We start from the raw sequence: 27,485 nt of genomic DNA on the forward strand, positions 1-27,485 counted from the left end.
CCTTCATCTGTTTGGCATTTCTCTTGTGTTTTCTCTCTCGCTCACTACACAGGCATTTGCAAGGTCATGGACACCAGGGTTTCACAGTCCTGCTTGCATGCTGACCATCTGTGAACGAGAATCCATCAGCAACTAATAGTATGAAGAAAAAAAAAAAAACTTGTGATCTGTTCTTGAGTGAATCAATCACCACTTACAATAAAACCCATTTATGAAGAGTTACACAGGCTCCAGTGTCTAATATGGAATAGCAAAAGATTCAGTCGCAAAGTGTTTCTCTTAAATCTGCTTTATATTAAAATAATGGATTTCACATACATCCCTTTCCATTTACTGCATCATAAGCACTGCATTTACAGTAACAGAGGGAGCAGAAATGAGGTGAAAGTTCAGGTGACTGAGATCTGATACTGTCAGGTTTTCTCCAAGTGCTTTATCAACAGGCCTCTGAATTATTGGATTACATTGCCTGATGCACTTATGGTTACATGAGCCCATTTCAACTATAGAATTTAACAGTGAACCTGACAGGCCGGTTATAAATTAAACAAAATATGGTTCATTTGTTGGCAGAAGAGGAGAGCAGTGGAGAGCAGGGAAGGAAAGAGAGAAAACATGAATCTGAGGTCTGTTATGTGCTAAGGTCTTGTAAACACAGAGCAGGCCAGATTCAAGGGCATTCCCATGGTGCCTTTATTTTGCCTGTCTGGAAACATGAGCATTGGGGTGGGCCTTGTGTGGACACACCTGAAAAGCATGAATACATTTCCAAACCAAAGGACGTGTGTGTGTGTGTGTATATATATAGTAACGCCCAGTTAATGGTTGCCTCTTGGTGTACAGAAAGCTCAGATACTCAAGTAGGTCTCAACAAGAACAATAGAGTGTCACTGCCTGTCAGTGTAATTTCCAGTTTAGGTACTCTGTGTACTATGATTTACATCAGTGTTTTTAGGAAAATGTCAACATTTCAAAAAAGGAGTGAATCAGTGATCCCATAACTCTCGTATAAAGAAAGGAGTGCACAGCCTTTGTACCGGACCAGCACCATTTTTAGACAGTACTCAGAGAGAAAGTATACCCCATTCTTTTTGCAGGTTTCTCAGTAAAATAAACAACCAGTTAATTTCACTTCTGTGGCCGCCCACTTTCTTAAAGCTATTGTTACGAGGGGGTAGGAATCGCTAGGCAGCTCATGATTCAATTATGATTTAGAGGGCTGCGGTGTGATAAAACGACTGTCGATGCATCTCATTTTCTATAAAGGATTTTTTTTGGTTCCTCACTGTGTGACTACTTGGTACACATGTGCAAATGCACATACACAACGCTTGTCTAGTCCCTGTATTGGCACCATGCCTAATGCCAGACGTGGGCTTGAGGTTTTAAAAAAATAATAAAATTTTAAAAAAAGAAAGAAAGAAAGAAAGAAACACAGCATTGAGCTGTGGAGCAGTGGAACTGTGTACTCTGGAATGATGGTGCTCCATCCAATACATCTTGAATGAGTTGGGGATGAGGTAGTCCTCCAGTACTGTCACTGAATGCAATCAAATACTGCAATGCTCCAATGTCTAGTTGAAAGCTTAGATAGTAGAGACAGTTACTCCAATACCCCTGATTTCGGAAGAAACAATGAATAAACATGTGTCCCAATACTTTTGTCCACATTGTGTACAATAATGTTGCCTAGAGGATGCCAGAGGGCATTGTACTGTAACAGTAAAAAATAAAGAATTGGAACTGGATTAGGCTTAAAAGATGAAATCTGATTAATGCAAGTGCTGCCTGAATACTGCCCCGACCCTGAACCACTGGATCAGGGCCTCCCTAACATCAACCCATTTCAAAATCACACTGTTCTCTGATCTGCAAAACTAGACTTGGCTCTACAGAAGACACCAAGAACACCTACTCAAAGAAACTATTAACTGGGAAACGACAAGTCTAGCTGTTTGGTCTGACTGTGTACAGTATGTCAGGAGTTCAGCCATTAGGAACAGGTTTCTCCACCACTGGAACCAAATGGAAGGAACTGTGCCAGAGAGAGTGAGAGCTGTAAATGTAAAAATGTAAATCCCCTTCTTTAAACAACTTCATGCAAAGTGGGTAGATCGCAGTTATTCTCGATCTTTGGATGTCCTGTGGTGAGCATTATTACGACAACACTCTTCTTCGGGAGGGAGGTGGCAGAGCTTCTTCTGAAATATACTGTGTGTGTTCTCCAACCTCCAGACAGAAAACCAGTGAACAAATATTTGACATGAGTACCATAAATATTAAAAGCCCAAAGGAACATAAAACCAGCAGCAGCAGCCCGCCATGGCACATCAATAATGAAAATACCAAAGGTAATTCAGTGCGAAGAACAGTATGATAAGGAAAGTTGCAGAGCTCCACAGAGGAGAAGCACTAATGGAGAAAGACAAAGAGCTTAGTCACTGTAGTTGGAGTTATTAAGGTCTGAAAATATCAGTGTGCTGATTGCGGTGGAATGAGGAATGCTGGATGAATGGCTGTTGACTGATAAGTTCCAATCCACCATGGAGAGTAGCTGAGTGACAGTGCACTCTGGCTTAAGACTGCCTTTGTGGTCCAGGTATCCAGAAACAGTCTTGGACCACACAAATGCTATGTGGTTGAGTTTATTTGTTTGTTTCCCTGTCTGGGCCTGGCACAGAGAGGTGAAGTCATTCCAATCTGGGATGCAAAAGACTTGTGTATGCATGTTTTTTGACATTCTTGAAGAATAAAATGTAGTTGCCAAATCTACAACTAATAGCATTTATGTTTCTTAAAATAAATCTTTTTCCACGGCGTGAATTTTTCCTAACTCAGTATTCCAAAGCATGGTCTTGCTCTGGTCCATTAGGATCATGCTATGGTAATTTACTGCCATGTCCCATCTAAGAAACTCCCATAAAGCAATTTATTTTTTCTGCTCCCAAAGTCAACTCACCTTTGACCTGACTGATAAAAAAAAAAAAAGAGACGATGAATTGGTTCATTTCTTTTTTTGGAACACAAAAGAATAAGTACATGACAACAGTACAGATGGTCTACTCTGATAAGAACACTGGCTCTGAAAAGCCATAAATATATCATTGTGATGTTTTAGCTAGCTTGTAAGTACAGCCACAACCAGCAGCAGGCATATATATATATATATATATATATATATATATATATATATATATATAAGTGTGTGTGTGTGTGTGTGTGTGTGTGTGTGTGTGTGTGTGCTTTTGCAGGATCCACAGTGGATAGCACAGCTGTCCCCAATGAACGACACAAATTTTCAGCCTTACAACAGCACCTGTGGCCAAGGGCATGAAATACTCTACTACACAGTTGGGCTGTAAAGTGAGAGTTTACTTTGTCCATGCTAGGGGTTGTTACTTTGTTACCGTGAACATAGGTGCCGTACTTGTGCCGTAATGTTAGCAAAAACAATAAATAACTGTTTGCAGTGTTAACTGAACTTGATAGCATGAAGACACACCATGCAGGAGAAAAGTCTAAGAAAAAGATGTGTAAAAGATACGTAAAAGATACATCCCCCTCTCCTCATCTACTGCAGCACACATGTACACTTCTATATGCTACTACATTGTTCTAGAAGCAGTGCTGCTGCCTTTAAAAACTAAGTGTTATGTCTTTTTCACTGTATGAAAATGATTAGTCTTTTTCTTTTTTTTTTAGCTGCACTTAACCAAACCATCACTCACTAATTTGAACATCAAGATTAGTCAGAATGCACATCATCAACTACATGCTTCAACCACTGTCAGTCACTATAACACAGGAACAAGCAGGCATGGGAATTTCATGACGAAAAGTACATTTTTGTGAGGCGTAAGTCACTAGGGTAAAATGCTTTTGCTAGGTAATTGCTAGGGTGTCTGTCAGGGTGTTTGCTATGGTACACTATGTGGTTGGTTCAAAATTTTACTAGTGTATTAGTATCCCTAAATTCCTATAGGACATGAATTGATGTTAAAAAAAAAACATGCTATATAAAAACAAAAAACACATTCAATCAAAAAGCTGTAAACAAGCCCACCAGATCAATCAGACCAAACAATCTGGAGCTGGACTGGCGTCTACACCTCCCCAGACAAGCTAACCGCAAAGATGTGTTAGTCATCAGAAAAAATATGGAAAAAGACAAAGAAAATTCCATAAAAATGTTTATTTTATTGGTTAACCATTTTTTGTTTTTGCGGTAATACTGCAGTGTACTTAGGAATAAAACTCTTCATTTACAGGAAGACCCCTCTGAGAGGAAGAGCAGTCCTGTCATTAGTACGTTAGAGAAAGTAGCATTCTGAAGAACAGACCCCGACTCCTGCTTGCAGGCGGCAGTTGACCGAGAGGGAGGAGACAGTGGCATTGGGACTGGAAAAAGTTGCTGGGAAGAAAGTGAACCAGAAAAACAGGCCTTATGGGCAGCTTGGTTTTCCCTGACTGTTTAATATTTCACCAAGCGTTCTGCGCAGTCACTGAGCGCCCTGCGCAGATTACAGCAAAGTCAGGGCAGGCAGAAGGATTGAGGGGGTTCTGATCTTACACCTCAAAAACAATCATATTAACTTTGTGTTTGTGTCAGAAGAGTTTAGTTCAAACTGGTTCAATGAATATGTCGTCAACCTACTGACCTAGAACCTCACATATTCCTGGAGTATTCACATCCGTTTGTTTTAGATAAACTCTCCTGAGGTGTGAACTGAAACATGACAAACAGCAAGAGGCCAAAAATATTCTGTAAAAGTATTCTGTGAATCTCATAGTCACCTAATCACAATCCCTCTCTCCACCATCCTTCCTCCTACACCATTCCTACAGCCTCTGCCATGTTTTCTTTAATTAGCATTCTAGCGTTGAGGGTCATCAGTATTGCTAGTATGTCCATCAACCTGAGCACATCAAAGGAGGAGGAGGAGGATTTCAGTCTCTTTTGTTGTCTGGCTGCAAACCAACCAATGGGAAACCAGGTATGTCTTGTTGCATGAACATATTGCTGAGACAGACTGCAGCAGCTAAGCATGCACACACACACACACAGCTGAATCAACAGTGACCTCTTACTGAAGACTATGTAGGTTTAGTGATGTTCTACTTTTCAGCACAGTGGTATACACACACACACAGTGGAGTTAAAAGTAAAAATTTGCAAAAATTAAATTAATACAATAAGAAGGTGTTAGAGTTCAATGGGGTAAAAAGAAGCGCATGTATGATTGAAATAAACAGGGCTAAACTGTGACCAGGATGAACAAGGTAATAATTTACCTAAAATGTCGAACCACTTCAAAAGGGCAATTTTGACACATTGTGCTGATAGCACTGCCATTCGCACCTAGACACCACACTAAGCTAATACGTATTATCAGGGCTCCTGCATTCCACACATTATCCCAATATCAAAGGCTCTTGAACTGATCTATTCACACTAAAAATACTGCCCTTATGATATGCAACAGGTATTTGTCTAGTCCGTGTGTGCATATGACCAGGCGTTACACACCACTCAAAAGTGCTTTAATAGAAACTGTACTTAGCTGGACATAGTTGAATAATGAGAGCTCGGTCCATGGAAGTGATGTACCATGAACCTCAAACACTCTTGAGCTCTCATTCAAAAGAGCTGCAAAACAGGTCATTTCCAAAACTCATAACTACAGACTGTTATATGCTGTTAAATGTACATACACCTAGCCCACTAGCAAGAGCCATACAGTCAAGGATACAAGGATAAAAGCAAACGGTAAGCTGACCATTAGCAATGCAGCAATGTGGTTATCAATCACAAAGATGCCTTTGGAGTAACTGAAAGCCAATCCAGCTGACTGGCTAGAATCTGTTCAGATAGCTAACCACACAACCCTGCCATCCAATAAGGGGGAAAACTACAAAAATGTTTGTATTTATATTTTTTCATGAATCCACCATAAAAGGAAAGTCAGTAGCCGTGTCTGAAACTGTGCCTTATTTACTACATAGTGAACTACTACTTTGGTTTGAAGATTGATGCGAAGCTTCTCTAAAAACGGTCAGACTATTTACATTTAAGGCATTTAGCAGACGCTCTTCTCCAGAGCGACTTACAAAAGTGCTTTGCTATTTACCCAAGAAAAGCCTCAGCTAGTTTGAAAAGGCTAAAAATTCAAAGATACCTCTAAGTTTAGACATTACTAAACACAAGTCAGTAAGGAGACCACTCTGCTATTCGCCCAAGTTTTCTCAGAAGAGGTGGGTCTTCAGACTGCGTTTGAAGACAGCGAGCAACTCAGCCGTTCGGACACCCAGGGGAAGCTCGTTCCACAACTTTGGTGCCAGGACAGAAAAAAGTCTGGACGCTTGTCTTCCGTGGATTGTGAGGAATGGCGGGACGAGCCGAGCCGAGCTGTACTTGAAACTCGAAGGGCTCTTGATGCGGATCGGCTTTTGACCATTGCCATTAAGTCTGGAGGGGCTAGTCCTTTCTGGGCTTTGTAGGCCAACGTCAGGGTTTTGAATCTGATGCGGGCAGCTACAGGAAGCCAGTGAAGAGAACGCAGCAGTGGAGTGACATGGCCACATGAGGTCACATACATAACGACATGTATGAAACTGTTCAGTACCTTGTGGAATTTTGTTCTCTATAATAGCGCTCTATATAGTGATCCGGATTTCTGCACATAGGGGTTTTTTGACACAGTTAGGGTCTGAACTCATTCTAAGGCAAAATAACAGGGTTGTATATAGGCTTGTAAAACCACATCTGAGCATTTTTCAGCGCTGTAGTTAAAGCATCTCTGTCAAGTCACCCTAACATGACAGCAACCACAGCATTTATTCTGTTTCAAAAATGCTACAGTTACAAAAGATCGGACACAAGCTGACCCATGTTAGTGTTTCTTTGTTGAACTCACAGGAACATCACTATAGTTTTTGCGGTTAAAGAAAATATCTGGATTTAATATCTTGCTCTGAGAGATGACAGAAAGGTCAACACCACAGTCAAATCACTACTGACAAAGACATTATGCACAGCAAATGGAATGATAAACAAAGAGTATCGGAGGCCTCAAGCAAACACTGCTGAGACCAAAGTATCATTTTGTGGTACTTTGCAGTCTCCACTGACGTAATGACAAGTGTTTGTGTGTGCGTCTGACAAACACAGACAATCAAATCAAGGGAGAAGTGGACAGACAAAAAAATCTAAACACTGAGTGGGTAGGATTTAACGAGTGGGAAACAGATAAGCAGAGCTAGTCATAGTGCAAGTGTGGCAAGCCTTGCAACTCCTACACACTACAGTAATAACCACTCTGTGAGTAGAAGGCTGGCAGAGACACTCCCTAAAGATTACAGCACAGCAGGCTACACTGAACTCACCTGAAGACACTCATCTCTCAAAACTAGCCAGGAACTAGCCAGTGCTCTGAGAGGATTCCAGAAGCCTGAGATCCTGCGAATGGGAACATGACATTCTGGAAGGCCTCTGGCCAAGAAAAGGACACACACTTTTACACATTTACAGGTGCCTTTCCTCATGCCGTTAAGCTTTGCATAGCCAACAGCATAAGATAGGCCAACACGAACACCTTTGAATTTAGGCCACGATCCTTCAGAGGGAACTGATAAAAGTTTGAAATTTGAAATTTCTAATTTAAACAGAACCTAATGCAGATATTAGATACTAGTTCTGAGTGAAACAGGCAAAGAAAGTAGACTTTTGCAGGATGTCATTTAAGGACGGCTATATGCCACAAGCAGAAACTGATCCGTCAGTCGGCCCTGAAGGCAAGATCAAATTTTGTCTTTATTGCGCAGACCTTGGGTTCAATAAGGCCATAACCAAAATGGACACACATCACTGTAAATACAACAGAAACTCTAATTTAACAGCTAAAACAATACTTTACTCAACTAAACAGATGTGCGCTGATCAAATATGTGGACCGCCACACAGTTTAAAGGATGATTACACAAAAATAAAGGAGTAAAATCGGTTACACTAGTTGCACTAATCCCGGTGTGATTTGGAGCTGCCTTAAGCAGGCCGATGGCTATGGTCCCTGGCAAAGGAGCAAACTTTCCACAATTCTTTTAAAAATCCCAGCAGCACACTGTCTCAGCCATGTAAGCAAAATCTAGGCAACTCTGCTGCAACCCTGCTCCATAACAAATGGCCAGGAGACTTTAATGCACTTTTCATAAGATCATGCTACTGACGAAAAATGGCTATGATCAATATATAAGATATTAAATGCCTTAACCAAAATGCTTTAGTAATCCATATTATATGGGCCACAGAGGAGAAACACAGAGAACTGTCTGTGCACACCAGCAAAACCCTATAAGACCCTATATAAACCCAAAATTGTAAGCTTATTTAGTTATTCATCTGCTTTTTCCTCCTCAATTTTTAGTGATATCCAATTCCCACCCAGCAGCCAGAAGTGTGAAAGCCCATGCTTTCCTCTGAGTCACATAAAGCCAGTCAGTTGAAAGCCAAATGTGGAGAGTGCTAACTGCCACTTCTGCTACATCTTACATCAGCTACCCACACAAGCTATTAACTGAACTCAGTAGTTACTAACCTTTGGAGTCATTAGAGCCCCATTGAAACATGTTTGGGATGAGCCAGATTGGTCATTAATCCTCTTGTGGCGGAGGACATTCAAATCCTCACAGTAATGTTCCAATATCTAGTGGAAGGCCTTCACAGCAATGTAGGTTGTTTTTTCACAACCTTGGATTTGGAAGACATGTTGGATGAGCAGGTCTACAAACTTTTGGACACAGCATTATGAGTGTGGAACTGAAGTGTGAGCTCACACACAGGCTCTAGCAGTTTCAGGGTTTATAGTGCAATCTGCATTGTAACAGACGGGGTATTATGGCATCCTCACAGTCTGCAGGCTTTTCTGGATAACTGTGAGATTCAGCAGCAGGTTCTGTGAATCTTTTATGGGCAGTATGTCACCATCAGTCCTCAGATAACATTAAGAACGCTCCCATGTGTACTTAATTTGGTTAACACTGTACTTTCCAAGAACTTTATTTGAAAGTCTTGTGAGAGAAGTTTGGTTTTACAACTAAAAAGCTCTGAAGCACTTCTATCACAGAATGTGCTGGACAGTTTGAAAATCCAACCTGAGAATGTATGCAGGCCTAAGCTAAATCTAAAACACTACAGAATCTAAAAAGATCCAAGTGTGACTTCCAAGCTAGCATTGCCCTGTGTATCCCAATAGAAAGCAAGGACAGAATCTAGCCAGGTGCAGACTTGCCCGTAGGCGTCCAATCTTCAGATCTTCAATCTACAAGAAAAATAGACCAAATGTGAAGGATACCTGATAAAATGTGGATGCACACATTTTTTTCGAATTTGTATTCCCATTACATCACTGAGTGAGCTGAATGTTTATAATAGAAACCTTCCAGTGGAAGCCTGTAAAATAACTACAGTGCCCACCACTTCAAAAGCAGAAGAAACTTGACATTCCTACTAATTCAAAGCAACTGCAAGAAGATGGGCCAAGGCTTTCTCTGCCAGTGGGAAGAGCGAGAAACAAGGAGTGACAGAGACGGACAGGAGAAGTGTACTGGAAGAAGGAGCCCTCCCTTTAACATGACAGATTATAACCACCAAAAAGGTGAGGGTAACAGAACTGCGGGCTGTTCCTGCATGACTACTGAAATCATCTTACATAAGAGCAAACTGGGAAGTAACTAGACTGCTTAGAGGCCTAGAATTAGAAGATATGAACGGTACTGAGCAGCAGGTTTTGTGAATCTTTCATGGCCAGCATGTTACTATCATTTCTCAGAGGATATCAGGAATTCTGCCATGTATACTTGATTGGATTAACTTGGTGCTTTCCAAGAGGGTCCGTGTGATGCTATTCCGGAACTAGAGCAAGAAACTACTCAGTTTATCTATAAAGAATGCTGGGTCAGGCATCTCAGATTAGAGGTCTACAAGTCCAGAGCTGGATCCTGTTTCTTAGGCTTAATTTTAAGGGTGCGTTTACACTTGTAGATTGGCTCCCTTTGTCCAGAGCAAAGCACACAATTATACACTGTATGCTCTATATTATACACTGCTGGATTTTAGGGTGTGTTTATACTTGTAGTTCGGACCAAGCAAGAAAATGATACATTGCTGCATTTTAGTCCCCGTTTGCTTTGCGATTATGCTGACATTTGCAAACTAACCAAAAGAAAAAAATAGGGTGACGTATGACACATGTGTGACAAAAGGCAGCAATTAGGGGTCTGCCCGCAGGTCCTGCATTAGTCACCTAATAATTAGCGAGAAAACAATAATGCACCAATCGAACCGCTGGATCCTTAAGACTTAAGAAATCTTATTGTCTTGACATCAGTATTAAACCACAATGTTGATCATGCTGATTCATTCACAGAACAATGTGTGTTAAAGCTGTAAAATTTAAATGTTACTGTGGCTGCATATCAACTCACACACGGCTTTTCTTTAATGAAGCAAATCTAGCGGTGGCTAGTTTTAAAACACTGTATAGCGTGGTAGTGTGTGGTTGCGGACACAGTCCGCGTCAGGCCGTAGTGTACAACGGAGCTGTGAAGTGGCGTTCTCCGGAGTCATTAGAACCTCACTGAATTATGTTTGAAATGTCAGATTGGTCACGAATCCTCTTGTGGCTGAATACATTCAAATCCTCACAGCAATGTTCCAACATTTAGTGAAGGCCTTCACAGCAATGTAGGACTTTAGAAACATGGTTTTGGAAGACATGATGGATGAGCAGGTCTACAAACTTTTGTACACAGCATCTAGGCAGGTGTGACCCCGTGCCTATGAACAATTGTATGTTTGGCTCGTATTGTGTTCATACTTCAAATGGACCTCACCAGAGTTAGAGTTAGAAACAGACCAACGCCCATCTGCTCAGGTGGTCTCGGTCTGCTTGCTGGGTGCGCACCAGAGTACGAAAGGCAGCATTCATGCTTACTTTAACAAGCTGTACTATTAGAGCAATTGCACCAGGATTTGTTTTAATAGAACCAAAGCTGACAAGTATAAACACACCCCTAGTCTGGGCTCACTTAACATTCACACTGATGAGTTAGACATCAAACCAAATGATGTAAACAAAAGTCATATGTCAAAGATCACAATAGATTGTAGAGATTTAACAACATACATCTGGCAGCGGTAACTACAATAATCCTACAATAGTCCACCAAAACTAGACTGACCTAAACAAAGGTCCTGGATTTTACTCATGTCTTGTGATACTCTGTCATGAGAGTCTGTGTTACTATGGTTTTTTCACAGGGTCAAGCAAGGTGAGTATAACTCACTGCCTCAAGTGAGTTACCACGTTAGGGGAACGGACCTCTGACTCGTTTAAAACACACAATATCCATTCTGTAATTACAGATTGCGAGCTCAAGAAAATGTGATCATACATTCATGCTTTAAAACTGCATCAGAAATTCTAAATTTTATACATAAAGCAGTTACACAGGGACAAAACAAATGTTCCTCCTGGGTTTGGTCTGCTTAATCGACTTTGAGCACACTAATGCAGCAATCACACCAGGGTTCATTTCTAAAGAGCCAAAACCGCCAAGAAATCTAAACACATCTTTAAGTCATACACAGGGGTTCCACATAAAAAGGTAGGTGTGTGAGCAACATAGCACTGAAGGTAGAGGCTGTCTGGGCAGGCCAGACACACTTTGTTCTTATTAGTGATTAGTTCATTCAGTGCTGACATGTCGAAGCCTGAGCTATTCTGGTGGAGAAGAGCAAACTTTTTAGAACTAAAACTCCACAGGGTTTAGATCACACAAGCATAGTCACCTGCAGAACAAAGATGACTCATAGCTGGTTTTAGGTTTCTAAGAGATTGCATGTTTCACTGGACCACTCGTTTAAAAGCTCAAGTCAACTGAACTTAAAAAATTCATGAAAATAAACTAAGATGATGCATAAATCTATAAATTAGATTAGAAATGGTCAGGTTTTATCTTGCTATTGTTTAGAGTTTATATGGTAGAACTGTATATATAAAAAAAAAAAAATTGGAAGTCCCCACTTTCAGATTAGATGGGGAAAGGGGAAATGATTTATAGCCAGGTAAGAGATTTACGAGCAGCTCCTGCTCCATGGCAACATCATGGGAGTGATCCCAAACAAACACACCTGGGCAACAAACATTTCCCACCTGATTCTCATCTACACCTGAACACCTGTTTTTGAGACAGAAATGCAGTCTGCAGGCTGAGGTAATAAATCCAGGTACACTTATCAGAAGCCAGATGCAGACTAAGATGCATGCAAGCCACTGTAGTGCTGACCTTACCTCAGCCGTTTAAATATGAGAGTTGAAAATACAGTGACTTCGATTATATGCATAGTTTCCTACAATTTAACACCTTCTGTACTTATGAACTGTAGAAACAGGTCCAGTAATACAGTCTATGTGTGGTAGTTACCTTAAAAATAAGTATAAATTCAGAGTAAACTTGCAGTAGGATGTCTTATAGTATCACAATACTCTATATTCACAGTACATACTGTTAACATACATTTTGTATATCAACATACAACTAAGCAGTAAGTGGAGTAGTGTGAGTTTTATAGTGGATGTTTGATAGGTAAAGCTCCCATATATGGCCTCGTAAGTCTAATTTACATCAGAGCATTGCACTGTCCCAATCTGCATACTGTAATAACATTTTTAAAGATACTTAAACATAGCATGCTTCCAGTTTGCACATACCTGTGTCCTTCTTGCTCCCCTTCCCTTCTCTGTTCATTTTCAGCACTGCCTTAAACATAGTGCCACCTCTGCAATCTTCTCACTCTTATTCACCCTGTGGGCACAAAGAAGGCAATTTTGTGGGTCAATAATGGCTCAAGATTCAGATTGACAATAGTTTTTTTCCATCAGCAAAAAGCCTGCTGACACATACTACATTATCCTCATAATTCCCTTGCAGGAGGAATTCTGGGATATTTCCCACACTCAGAATCCAGTGGGTGAGTTCTGGCAGGCCAGTACGGAAAGAATGCTCCAATATTTAGACAGAACAGCTCCACTCCGCTATCTTGTTATGCCGGAAAACAAGCTGTCGGATTCTCAGCATTCCACATCTAATTGATGCTGTGCGGCTGAACTTGAGCCTTTAAGGCCACTCGTCATGATAAAAGGAACATTTCTATACACCGTGTCTGCTCTTCCCTTGAATTAGCTCAAATAGACAAACTGAAAGGGTCAAACCCATTAAAAAAGTGAATTTATCGTTTTAGCCTGTCTTTGCCTTCGAACTGCATCAGTGCATCAGGTTCTTGGCTTGATTATTTTTTAAAAGGGGAATGGAGCTGCATGACTGCACAGCCATGTTCATGATCAATCAAAAACATTCTGAGTTTTATTGGTCACTGTTTAATTACTCAAGCACAGTAATACCACCAACCACTTTGAGCATATGGCTAATATATAAATATTGACAATGTACATTAATAAAATATTAAAAATGAACACAAAAATGCAGTCAAAATCAGTACGTTCAGTCCGATGCATTTATTGTTACCCTTTTTAAACCACAAGAATGTTTTATTTGATCATACTGTCCAACTACCTAGTTAAAACTACAATTTTCACAGAACTGTGTTGCACAAAATATAATAGAGTAAGCCTCTGCCTGTGTGGTTCTTGCCTTTGCTTGAGCACTAATGATTAATTATTACTGAGGCTTATACTCAAAGTGCATCTGAAAGGTGTAGGTGAAGGTCTATACTCAGAGACCCTGCTGAACTCCCGCTGCAGAATTGAACACTCAGCTCAAGCATGAAAAAGCCAGCAGACTCTCAAGAGACTTGGAGAAACTCATCGATCAAGCCACTTAGATAATACAGCACAGCAGGAGTTGATGGGAGTCCATTCGTGGAGAAAGGTAAAGGGAGAAAAAAAACTGAAGGAGATGGATGAAACCTCCTACCTAGCAACTTAAAATCCTTTTTTTTTTCTTTTTTCTTTTTTTTCTTTTAGCAAATTCTCATAAATGTCCATACTTCAAACGTAATTTGGAGCACATTAGTCTGAGAGGGTCTAGGTGGTGGCTAGGTAGAGCAGGGGTGTGGTTCGGTCACTTTTTTCCCTTCAAAATTTAAAAGCTCCAAAAGCCAAGATCCAGATAAGAGACATATAATCAAAATACCCTCAATTGCATCACATGAAAGCTTTTTGTCAATGTGTGAACATTGTAGACATTCTGTACGAGGATGCAGAAAAACCACACAACACTTTCACAGCACACTCCCCACTTCGACACCTGTGTGTGAGAAACACAGCAGACCCACCCAGACCGGTCTACAAATGCTGCCCTTACAAAGCTACTGAACTACTATGATGGTAGAGGACTTTTAATGGTAATCTGAGACCAGTGTTTAACACTTACAAGTGTTACAGTTAGGATCTGATTACAGCAAGGCTAAAGTACCCCCATACTGCAGGGTTTTCATCCTGCCCTTACACACACACACACACACACACACCTCAGCTCAAAAGAATCCACATGAGTCATGAGGTGAATAAAGTACCTCTAAATAAGGAATACATAAAATCCGCTGATTCTTCAGAACAGTGAGTGAGAAATGCAAATGTCTGAAAAACCTAAAAAACACCACTGACTAAATAAATGAATAAAACGCGTTCCCCCCTCCATGTCCTACCAGCTTACCGTGCCGCTCATTCTAACTGAAGAAGTGCTGTAGAATTGAAACTGGCAGCTGAGACGCCTGCCTAAAGAGAAGTCTGGCAGCTACTGAGACATGAGGAATTCCATCTCCACCTTGTAAAAAGAGTCTGTCCAGTCTGCTTGGGTTAATTTGAGTCTTACAGAAACAGCTTAGGACAAGCAGTTACAAAAGTACCCCCTACTGAGGCAGTGTTCAGCTGGATGAACTCCTGGGGAAGAACAGAGAAGAAGACAACTAAGCCATGTTATTTTACCCAAAATATCTTAAGGACAGAGTATTCCAGATAACACTGATGAGAACATTTTGCTTTGGTTTCTGAATGTGCTAAACAATCTGCACAGCATCAACATTTGTTGTTCAGCTATAAATAAGTCTGGTTTTGATTGCATTGGCATGTTACCCATCTTTTATCCTTTCAATCAGTTCCCATTTAGACCAAGAACAGAGGAGGACAGGAAATTCCTTGCGTTCATACAGTATTGAGGCACTCAGAGCCAGGAGCAGTTCCCATGAGGAAAACGCTTGTATTCAAATAAACAAACAAAACAAGCTGACAATACTACATATCTACATCTACTGCGACAGTCATTAACAGCATTTGTTTACAGATTGCCTTGATTATGCATTTCTATAGCACCTAATATAACAGTACACTTGTGCTTTTCTCAGCTCCTGCACCCAGCTTGCTTCTCCATCTATATTGTTATGCTTACAGGATGGTAGTCAAGCTCTTAAAAAGACAAAAATGTGAACCACATGGAGGCAATTACAGTACCACACATTCCAGTGTACCTCTCTTTCCTTTTCTTTTGCTCTTTTTCCTTTTGTCTCTCCCTCAGCCAGGTGAACAGCGGCTGCCAAATCCTTACACCCTAGAAATGCATTTGATCACAGATGTATAAACACAAAAGGTACTGGGGTATCATGCCATTGAAAAACAGAGGAAGAGCAGGAGTTTTATGCATTTCTTACAGTTAAAGAAGCAATACAGCCAATCTAGCACGCATCACTTGTTTAAATGTCCTAATAATTCACAAATGGGGAACTGTTCCTATTCACTGAAAATGATCTAAAAAGTGGTTCAGTTCGGTTTTATTTTTATAAAGTGCATGTAAAAACAACTCTGAAGTATATAAAGTCATGAAGTGAACCGTTTTATGGACTAAAGAAAGAGAGCAAGAGAAGCACATCCCTCGCTGCCTTCCCCAGCCACCTGATTCGACCCAGGAGCCTAATTAAATCAGCATGTGTCTCTCCTTTCTGCACAAAGAAGCTGCACAGACAGATCAGCATCGCAAAAAACGATAAGGTCCTAGGAGGAGGGAGGTGGGAACACTGAGCACTTCAAGGGGAAAAAGCTCCTCAGGAGAGAATCTAAGAGCAGATCAACAGGTAGCCTGGCAGCCATATAGTGGGTTTATCTCTCACGTGCTGATAAAGGGGACTGCTATCTGAGCTGTGTTTATTATCTAGCTGAAGGAGCGGCCTTGACTGGCCTCTCTGCATCACAAACTGCCATGCCTTTCTAAAAACATCCCTGCTGAAAATTCACCATCAAATCAGAACTGGCAGATTAGAACTACTAAGAAACATGTTTAATTTATAGATATTAGTTTGATGTGTCTTTTCAACAGAGGAGCAAACTGTTTAAGAAGAGCAAACTGGACTAAAGCACAAGACCTGCATTTTATTAATTTTACTGCAAAACTGGATAAAATTAAATACACAGATATGATTTTACACAACTATTATTTTATGTTATTTTGCCTCCGAATGAAGCATGTTGGTTTTCCATTTATGATGAGCTTGTGAATAAATAGATAAGCTTTGTTCAGATTGGCGGGTTTATCTGTGAGCACTTCCCAGAAGGGCGCTTTTCCCGGCTGTGCTTCTTTGGGGGAGCTTTTTCCAAGCTAGGGTTAGCTAGCCTTTCTAGTGACCCCTGGTTCATGTAGCAACCCATCGTGCAATATCAAGAGTCTGGTGGTGATCTGCATGTTCTCTAGTGTTACTCCTATACAATCTTGGGAAAACTTCTCTCCTACAACTGACAAGCATCTACACCACCATATTCTCCTCAAGAGGCCGTCGCGTTGTACCACTTTGCCAGCTTTAACTAGGGCTAGTGGGCAGAGTGTACATAAACTTTGGGGGTGTAAATAAAATGACCAAGAATGTTGTTTTAAAATTGACCCATTTTACAGTTCTGCTTTGGTTATCACAGATTTTCTTTTTAGTTAATAGACAACAGTGTTTGACATATGTTACTTCCACAAACCAAACTCTATTTATTTTTTATTAATCAAAAAAATACTAAAATGTTTGTGTTGCTTACAGATTTTAGAGAGAATGGTCTTGGACAGGAAAATTAGCTCTTTGCAAAGTTTTCTTCTAAGCTAACCCTTCTGCAGTTACCAGAGCTGTAAAAAAAAGGACAAAAGAGCAGGTTAACATGTTAAACCGGGCCATCTGTAGCACGGTCATCCGAGACGCTAGGGCGTGCAAATTAAGCGGATGTGGCATTGTTTAGGTGATAGCCTCCGTCTTGTACGAGTCGCACATTCTGCTGTCAAATACCAGCGAGGGCTTTGTGAGTGTTCCAAGCTCCAACAACAGGAGAACGAGCAAACTTTAGCTTGGCTTCTCCAGTCCAGATCTCCTTATTTACTCTCTCTCTCTCTCTCTCTCTCGGTCTGTCTGCCCCTCGCCTAACCGCTGCTCCTTTTCATCAACCCATTCTACATGAATGCTTCCTCAGAATCTGCTTGTCACGTTGTCATGACGACCCCGGCACTCAACGCCAGGCTTGTGACCTTTTCGGCTCTGAACGCAGGGCATTTTTAAACAGCGGTGAGAAAACGGCCTTGTACCATTAAGAATGTGCCAAGCTAATTCAGAAATTCTGTCGAACACAGATTAACCCACGTGAATAAAAGGCAATTTAAAGGACATCATTAAAAGTCCTTCCATGAGAGCAGCTTCGGGCAAGATAACAGGTGATTGTGAAGAAGCTGGAAGTCTTCACCTTGAAACAGGAAATGAGCAACCACAAAACAATGGACAGCCAGGATGTTATCTCGCCCTTCAGAGTCCAATGTGCAGTGCACACATGAAAGGAAAGAGAAACAATACTGAGAGTTTTTTTATGTAACCAGTCACGCTTGTATGAAACCACTGAAAAGCAAAGCATTGTTTGAGAAACAGAACACAGTTATGTCTGGACTTCACATTTCCAGGAAGCATCAATGACATAATAAACTGAAGAAAAACCATTTCATTAGGAAGAACACAAACACTTGTATTGTCTTAAACCCTAAAAGCAGTCTGAAGCTCTGAAGATCCAGAGTGACTTACATCTGAATCATGTTACACAAATTATAGACTTGTCCAAGGTCTCTTATTGGTGTACCATGGAGCGCTTATGTAGCCAGGGAACTGAACCCTACTCTGGCACTGGGAAGACAGGGATGTTGCCCACTACACTGCACCAAATGACTCAAAGTAAAGGGAAGGGACGCTGTCAGAAACCGTCACATAAAAAAAGAGGAGAACTGGTTAACGCTTACAGTATAACCATGACAAAATTAGGTATTCTACCAGGTTTGATCTTCTGCAGTCCCAAAAGTGGCATTTCAAAACATCTATGCCAACAGCAATACCTCTGGAGACACACAATTGCAATCTGTAGAAGCCACACATTCCTTTACTCATTTAGCTTTCCTACCTGTGTTTATGTTATACAGGTATAAGATATAGTACAGTATATATAACACTTTATGCCAGCCAACCATTAACATGGCCCTGCTATTTGCCAGTATGGTCAAAATGCCTATATTGAATGCAAAGAGACACAATAAGGCCATGCCTTGTGAAAAGCCATGCCTATGCCTCCAGATACTGCTGGAGTTTTGATATGAACACATCGCAGCCAATGAAGAACCAGTGCAACAACTACCACGCAGGAAAATGATGCCTTGATTAAAGAAATGGTTCTTTTACACCACTTTACTCTTACTAAAATGTAGCAGATCAGACATGGCATATTTGGTGTCTGAGGTTTGCTTCTTCAGTTTTACACTCGATCTACAAGTCTAATATAAAGAAAAATGTGCTGTGGCTCACCACAGCTGCTTTTATTCATTTTCAGCTACCTTAGTCTCATAGCTCTGCATAAAACCTTGGACACGGTCTGATCTATTACATTTCGAGTAAGGGGAAAACTTCCCAGTAAACTATTTAGAGTTAACAGTAAAATAGAGACTGTAATAAGATGGTAAGCAGAGAAAAATAAAAGGTATGAATGTGGTGGATGAATTTTCCTTTTCAAATAAATTACATTTAAGTTTTAAACAGACCACAGACAACTCAGCAACATACAACAACCTGTCCTATATCATAACGCTCTCTTCAATTTCTCTAAAGAGTTCAGATAAAACTTCCAACATGACCCAAAATATGTCCACCTCCTCCTTATCTCTCAGTGAAAAACACAATACCCTGATTCTCCTCTAAATCACCCATCCAGCTCTGGCACATATTCAAAAAAAAGGATATTTTTAATCTTCTCACTAGACAACTCAAAACAATTAGCCTAATAAAACAAAGCCACATTAAGCTTTAGGCATATACAGTCGCAGTCTCTGTAAACACAACTGATGACAATGTTTTTAAAAGGGCGTCTTTTTCAGCAAGCCCTTAATTGTTATTCAGTGGACGAAAGGCCATATTTGGTAAGTGGGTAAATCGCACAGATTCACTCAGTTACTAAACAGAGGGATTTGGGTCACATAAACTGGCATGTAGCCGACTGACTCTAAACTATAATCTGCCGCACAGGATATTCAGCGTAGCCTGTGCCTTTTTCAGAAAGCCAACGATTTGTTAAATAATCTGGCACTTGATGAAATATAATTGCAACATCTGTCAAGCATATACAGCAAACAGTGTAAAAGAAAGAGTAAAAGCAACTGTTCTGTTGCAGGGAGTGTAGTTTCTTATATCCGTGAATCAGGTGGGTCTGAGTTCAGGCATGTTTTCCACAGCAATGGTTGCTCAGAATTTACTGTTGCACCTTAGGCAGTGGAAACAGACTCAACTTGACATGAGAGAACAGTATGGTATGGTTCTGAGACAAGGACACTGGCAGGCAATTCTGAAGCCTTGCTTTTCTAAGTGAAACAACCAAGAGAAGATAGCTCTCCACAACAAAACAGGGCTGTAACCCTGTAAGTTCCTCATATAAATAAGTTATCAAAGAAAAAGCAAATAAAAGTTCATTAGGATGGTCAGAAACGGCCATTAGGATACTTCATTCATTACAACTAACTTAAAATCTAACACAGTAAACCCACACGTGAAGGTTAACAGGGGATTTCTGCTATTTGATCTGTGTCAAACATTAACAGGTCCTGCAGAAAGTTGCTCAGCTTTCTCTCATCATAGAGTACACTTCATTACTCTCTTCAACACTTTGATTTAACCTTCTGGAGAGCCTCAGGCAAACGCCTGATTAAATCATCTAGCTATGTTACTTTCAGTAGAGCAGACAGTTATGAGAATGTCATCGATTGTTTAATGAGCAATGGATATCCGTAACACAGTCCACAAGACTGAAGTGCAGATGAAGTCACAGCACTGATCTCAACTGATAAACAAACCACAGATAGACAGACAGAAGATAACACGGCATGGGAAAGGCCCCAGGGGTCAAGAGCTATAACCAGTATAACACTGGCCTCAACGATCAACTGAACTTTCGAAAGTAAACAGTAGATATGAAGAATGACTGGTTACAGACCTACCTAACAACATCTACTGGCTTCCATTCAAACATGACACAAAATTTCCTAAAGGCCTTGAGCTCTGTACCAAAACACGAACATCCCAGATAACTGGAGTTTAACACTTTCTGAGACAGCTTTACTAAACGTTTAGAACTACAACACCAGTCCCCAGACACACACACACACACACACACACACACACACACACACACACACACACACACACACACACACACAATACACAGAAAGGCGAAGAGGGAGGGGGGGATCATACTCTAATAAAACTTGCATTCTTTCATAGATTAGATAGTCTACTGGCCTAGTTTCAGGAGTCTGAGTGACTCTTTGGAAACTCCATGATTATTTATTCCATAATTCTATACCCAAACACACAAATTACACATCAATTTCTTCCAGTCCAAGAAAGAGTGCAAAAGCTCATTTCTGTTGGTCTTTGCCCTACAAGAATTTGGATTTCCATAATGAACACTTTTTGTAAAGATGATGTATGTGGAGAACCTTTGTCCCAAATAACTTTTTGTAGCACCTTTATTTTTAAATGCCCAAAGTGTGGGTAAATTACAGTCAACACATTCTAGGGGTGATATCAAGCACCTACACCAGAGCATTTTCTCACAGACATAACACAGACATTAGGACATTCCATTTCATTTCTTAGGCCAGTGTGCTGCACTCCCAAGCAGATAGCTGGCCTGCCATCCAAGAGCATGGTAAACACACTTGAAAAAATAGTGGTGTTAATCATTTAGTATTTTATTTTTTCAGAAAAAACAGCTGCAGCATTCAAAGCATAACTGTATTAATGGAAAATGTAATGGGAAATGTAATTAAAAAGTTTCCATTTCAGTCGTCTTAATTACCACAAACTCAAAACAGACTCTCAGACACTGACTTCTGTCAGCATTCGAAAAATCTGCTGGCCAAATTCACTTGATATATTTCTTTACCGGTTATGCCATGGCCAACCAACAAAAAAAAGCTAAGAGGACAAAAACAGCTCATGTCACAGACATGCCTAACTTGACGAATTAGCACTACTGAAAGTGCTCGGCAGATTAGTTTGATGTGCTGTGACAGCATTAGTGAGCATCGCCAGCCACTCATTTGAAGGGGCTTAACTGGCGGGACATACAGCACTGCTTTTGTTTTGAACACAGCACACACTCTAGCCACAACCACAGGCTGTGTTATTAGACACGCTGTTCTCAACAGGCCACCAGAGTTACTGAGACAACCAAGTCATCGTAAAAATGTCTCCGCCATGATCTATGAGCCCATTGACAAATATAAACCCCATTTATTAATACTGCCGAATGAGCCAGAAAGGGCAAACCTTACACTTTTGTTTCATTTATCTGACCATTTCAGTGCCAGGCAGTCAACACTGTGCTACTGGAGCAAAGTAAAGATGCACTATTTTGGTTGTTTTGAGGTAATGAGGTGTCATACATGCCCAATTTAAGCCTTTCCCAGTAATGGGAAAACTTCCATCATATTGCAGTTCTAGGATTTATCACTTTTATTTCAGTATGAAATACATGATCTGTATCAAGTCTGTATAGATTCAAAATCTGAAAACAAGACAAATGTGCTGCACAATGGCCATATTGTGGAGACATGAGCTGAAGCTGCTCATAGCTGTTGGGTCAATGCCCCTGTTGCGCTCCTTCAAAAATCAGCAGTGTGTGCTCAGTGCCAGCACCTGTTATTTGCCAACTGGCCATGGGAATCAGCGCTTCTTGCTATGACTACAGACTCTGTTGCCTATATGGAGGGGAAATGTCCTGACTCGGATGGTTCTCCACTCTCATGAGACAAGAATGAATCACCATGTAAGGTCTTTAGACATCTAATAATGTCTGTTCCTTGACAAAGTCTCACAACATATGATTAAAAACAAAAGCTTTAGTAGAACAACTAGAAAAACCTGCACCACGTCTCTGCGTGTAAAGACTCCACAAACAGTACTTTTCACCACAGCGGCGTGTTAGTGTTTATTTGACTAACACGTCTGATCAAGCGGGGGAAGCACACTTAATCTGATCCCTTGATCCCTAGAACTGAAGTCTAAATGGCAATTTCCTCTCAGTAAGGAATAGGGGTGCAATGATGCCCATTTTTCAGGTTCAACACAATGTGATTTTTCAGTCCTTTATGCCAAAAAGTACACCAGTTTACTGAGCAGGATGCACCCCAATGCAGACCTTCGCAAAAACTCTGTAGATCTGTAAGAAATGTCAACATATCAATATACCATAATACCACTTTTTTAAAGACTTCTACGACAGACATTCAGGAGAATGGTGTCAAGTGTAGATTTTGCCATACAGCACTGAGACCGTTACCCTCTCAGTAGAGCTCAATTCTTTATAAAGAGGAGTGCCTTGTGTAAACACCCCAAACACAAGCAGCCCTAATGACTCAGCTCCATGTGTGAAGGATTCACACATCTGGGCTGGGTCAGACTACCAAACCCCCACAGCCTCCTGCAAAAGTCTGAACTGTGTGACCTCTCCAGTCTCTCCTGTCCTGTTTTACACCTGAAAAAGTCCAGGAAGTCTTGAAACTGGAGAGTACTGAACACTCTTGGACAAGTTTGGGATTTGCAGTGCCAGTGCAGTCAGAGTCAGGCATGTCTAAGAACACGCCAGGTTTACCAAAGTGTCCCAGAGCTCAGTGTCCGGGAGGTCAGTCTACAGTGAAGTCTGAACCAGGTAGCTAGTGCTAGTGCTAGGTTAACTAGAGACGCCCTTAAACACAACAAAGCTACGTGTTATTCTACACAGGTTTATTCATTCAGAACTAGGGAGTTAGCTGGTGCTGGCTAGTCTACCATTAGTCTGAAGTGCTCCCACCGGGAAACAGCGAGCCTGATAAACACCAAACTGCAGAGACCGCTGGGAGCTGGTGTGGAAAGTTAGCAGGCGATAAACAGACCGCACATTAGACGTAGCTACAGTACACGTTAGACCATACTTTACCTCTAGCATAAACGACACTTTTACTGCCCCTGTTACAGACACCTTTCTGCTGTGGACATGTCCCGACAAACTCCCGTCGTCCTAACTAGCGAGCGAGCTGCCTTTTCGCATCAGAAAATCAGCGACATAAACTTCACTAGCAGCCTGATGAAAACACAGTGGCTTTTTGGTAAAGCCATAGTAAACACGCACAAATCCGTGTGGAAATGTTGAAGAAGTACCTGTTTTGGTCATGAATTTTCCGGCAGAAAAGTTTCCCAGCGCTTATCTCTCCACATGAGTCCTCCGGAGGAACGCGCGGGGCTCCTCCCTCTCCGCGCGAGCCCCATGAGGTCATCGGGAAGAGCGCGAGAGGACCAGACAAATCCAAACACTGGGCAGAAGACCTGACTCACTGGACAGTCAGTATGTGAAGACATGGCAGGTTTTTTTATGTGAAAAGATGAGAAAATAAAGAGCTCGCCTTTTATACATTTACGCATTTACGTGTAAAAGTACTGGATGGAGCAGCATCATTCTAGTGAACACACTGATCCCACTGCTCCACAGCTCAGTGCTGGAGGGCCTAATGCCCCTCTAGCCCATACCAGGCTTTAGGCAGCATGGTGCCAATAGGTTCATCTTTACCTGCTCCAGAGAGTCCTAGTCTATTGGCAGTACATCTCTACAGGGACTAGACAAACTGTGTGTGTGTGTGTGTGTGTGCGCATCTGTCAGCAATGGGTGCAAATTAAAGTAGCTGAATGCATTCATTAGAAGGGGTGTCCACAAACATTTGGACATCTAATGTATAAATGAACAGGTAAAATTCTTAAGATAAGATAAGATAAGATAAGATAGTCCTTTATTAGTCCCGCAGTGGGGAAATTCTCAGTGTCACAGCAGAAAGGGATAGCAAGACACTCAGTTACAAAAATGTAGATAAATAATTTACACTATATATATATATATATATTACACAATATAAATAAGAATTAAAAAAGTAGCGCAGAAACCAGAACAAGCACCATGCTTTTAGTGTCCATTGTGCCTAGAGTCAAGTTAGCAACACTAAACTACCAAAAACTTAACTTAGAACTTCTAAATAGGAAAAAAGTTAGGAAAAAGCTCAGAAGTGAGCAGGAGCTGCTGCAACAGGCTGCCACCTCCGCAGCGCCAAGGTGCTGTTATCAGGTCACCACTGTCAACCTTGATGTAGGCCCACAAGCCAAAAAAAGGTGAAATTCTCCAGTCATCAAGTGTTGCTGGTTTTGCTCTTCTCTGCAGTTTTTGTTTTTACCAAGCACCTCGTTGGACAATGAAGTTGCGCCAGCTCATTTTTTCTAGGTCACCACTGTCACAATGCTTTACCTGGAGTCAGCACTGTTGTTCTCTAAGGCAGTTCACTCATGTTTCTCTTCGTGTCATATTCATGTTTCACCATTTACCATTTATGAGTATTTCTCATTTTTTGGTAAGCTTTAGGGGCTGTGTGTGTGTGTGTGGGGGGTTATGGAAGAGGAAAAGGTCTTGTTACATGTCTTAATTATCAGGGACTTTTGTGTATAGGCTACCAGACTGGTTAGAGATTTGTGTTATTGTTCACAGGGTTGTGGGTTCAACGCCAGGGTCCACTAAGCTAGCCCTTAAGTAAGACACTTAACCCTCTCTGCATAGCATGACTGACCCTATGCCCTGACCCCAGCTTTCTTTACTACAAAAAATACAAAGAGAAGAATGCAATTATATGGTATAAGTGTGTACGTATATTGACATGAAAGGTACTTCTTCTTGGATACAGAGTCTCCATTCCAAATGATGAGTAGTCCTGAATTAGACATTATTCCAAAAAACATTTGCAGACACCTTCTTATCTCCAAAATCAACTTTTGCTGTAGTAATAACCAATATTGTTCTGTAAAAATAGATTTGAGGATATGCTTGAATTCAACCACAAGAAATATGGTTGATATGGCAAATATGACCCCATCTCAATCTAAAGGTACTAAGTGGCGCTCCTTCACTCCAGAGAACCCAGTACCACTATTCCACAGCCCAATGCTGGGGGGTGGCTTATACTTCTATGGCTGACACTAAGTAACAGATATGGTGATCATAGGCTAGGTTGCACTAATTGACTTACATAACTAAGAAACATAATATTTAAGCCATACATTGTAACCTTGAGGAATAATGGATTTTAATTTTTACATCCTAACCATTTTGCCCAAACCTCATCATAGTCTGGTAAAAGTACAAGAAATAGATGATCGAATTTATTTCCAGTGTCTTGTGCCTTGCAGTGAGTGATCTGACCTCCATAAAGAGATCAAACTCCTTCGACCTCACTGAAAGCAAAATGTTTCCAGCACACGCAACTCACAGAACTCACACGACACCGGAGTTCAGAGTTGCAGTGCCTACAGGCCTGTCTTTTCTGACACTAGTAGTGCTTTCTATACACCAGTTACTTAGGCAGGTGCTACATTCACTTTTGAGGAAACCACTTGTACAGCACACTTCACTCTTGTTCATGAGGTTATGGCTGGAGGTCTTCACTGCATAAAGCCTTTAATGTAGTTTGACCTTTGTAGTGACGGAGTCAGCTCAGTGTGCTGTCCTTCTGCAGGGAGTGTCTCATGTGGTGGGTTTAATGACAGACTTTGATATACAACCAGAGCCTACCAGCAGATGTTCTGCCTATGTCTGCAATAAGTACATGTAGTAATTACAAATCAAAGTGAATCTAACATGCCTTAATGATGTGTGTGTATCTGAGAGAGAGAGAGAGAGAGAGAGAGAGAGAGTAAAATAGAAAAAAATAATGCTATTACAAAGTATTGTAAATGGCGACACCGTTCGGATGAAAGTGCTCATTACATGTATTCAGCTACAGAACCATAACCAGCCAAGAACCATTTGGATGCTTAAAAAACTCTATACTGTAAAAATGTTTCCCCAAATTAACAACAATATTATTTTCTCATAATGGTTCACTGGCTCAGAAATCTGGATTGTGTTCGTAATATTTCAGCATTGTGATGAATGACTCCCGGGTTTCTAGAGTCGACTCAGTCGCGACCCACAATTTGTTGAGTAGCTACAGATTATTATTTTTTAATATTTAAATAGCAATAATAATAATAATTTTAAAAAATAAATAAAACAATAACAACAACAACAACAACAATAATAATAATAATAATAATAATAATAATAATAATAATGAAAGTAGCGTGGACACTAGCAATAATACGACCAGCACGAAAAACCCAGATACATAAACTACAAATCTAACCCAGGATGTTAGCTAATCCTGCCTGGAGGGCTCGTCTGTAAACTCAGGATTATGGCCTGCTGGAACTAAATCATGGGGTGTATTTTTTTTTTTACTCGCCACCCATGACGACAAGACAGTACTGTGTACTGTACAATCACTGTAATTCAGTGTACTCGGTCAAATAAATATCTAAAATTGTAACTCTTGTTAAATATCATCTTTTTTCCATGTTGAAAGTAATGCAGCAGTGAAGTGTCTGACTAGCTACCTAGTTTGCGTGCTACCTCGATGACCTCAGCTAGCTCGCGCTATCAAACTACCAGTCGCTAACCCGTCAGCTTGCTAGCTCTTCTTATGTAATTAGCTAGCTAACGTTTTAGTGAGTCTACAGTTATGTAATGTTTATTTAATTATTTATTGATTGACAAATCTATCAATGCTGTGTTGGCACTGCAGATCTCTCAGATCCCTGGCAGACGTCTCTCATGAAGCTCTGCCACCATAGCAGAAACGCATCTCCACCGTGTGTCTACACTGAGGAAGCGCCTTATCAGGAATACCTGTACACCTGTACTGCGTGCTATTATCTTATCAGCCGATGGTGTGAAACACAGGCATGCATGCAATCCTGCAGATACAGGCCAGCACTTGCACCTACTTAATAACTAGATCAGTATTCCTTTCTTGGAAGA

General features: G+C 40.8%; 1 protein-coding gene across 3 annotated transcripts in view; it reads right to left on the reverse strand.

Annotated features, from left to right (window-relative positions):
• The window catches only part of tanc1b (tetratricopeptide repeat, ankyrin repeat and coiled-coil containing 1b), a 139,048-nt gene extending 115,202 nt beyond the window's left edge, over positions 1-23,846 (reverse strand). For 2 of the 3 annotated variants that reach the window (XM_072685746.1, XM_072685744.1), the window contains exons 1-2: positions 23,756-23,846; positions 12,768-12,861 (exon numbers count right to left, since the gene is read on the reverse strand). In XM_072685746.1, coding sequence (XP_072541847.1) covers positions 12,768-12,825 — 58 coding nt within the window. In that variant the 5' untranslated portion in view covers positions 12,826-12,861; positions 23,756-23,846. Of the gene's footprint in view, positions 1-12,767; positions 12,862-23,534; positions 23,624-23,755 lie in introns of those variants that run through there. The other variant, XM_072685745.1, reaches the window with a different exon arrangement.
• Between the last annotated feature and the right edge of the window lie 3,639 nt (positions 23,847-27,485).

Source organism: Salminus brasiliensis, chromosome 8 (assembly GCF_030463535.1).
Source record: "Salminus brasiliensis chromosome 8, fSalBra1.hap2, whole genome shotgun sequence".
Taxonomy (NCBI): Eukaryota; Metazoa; Chordata; class Actinopteri; order Characiformes; family Bryconidae; genus Salminus; species Salminus brasiliensis.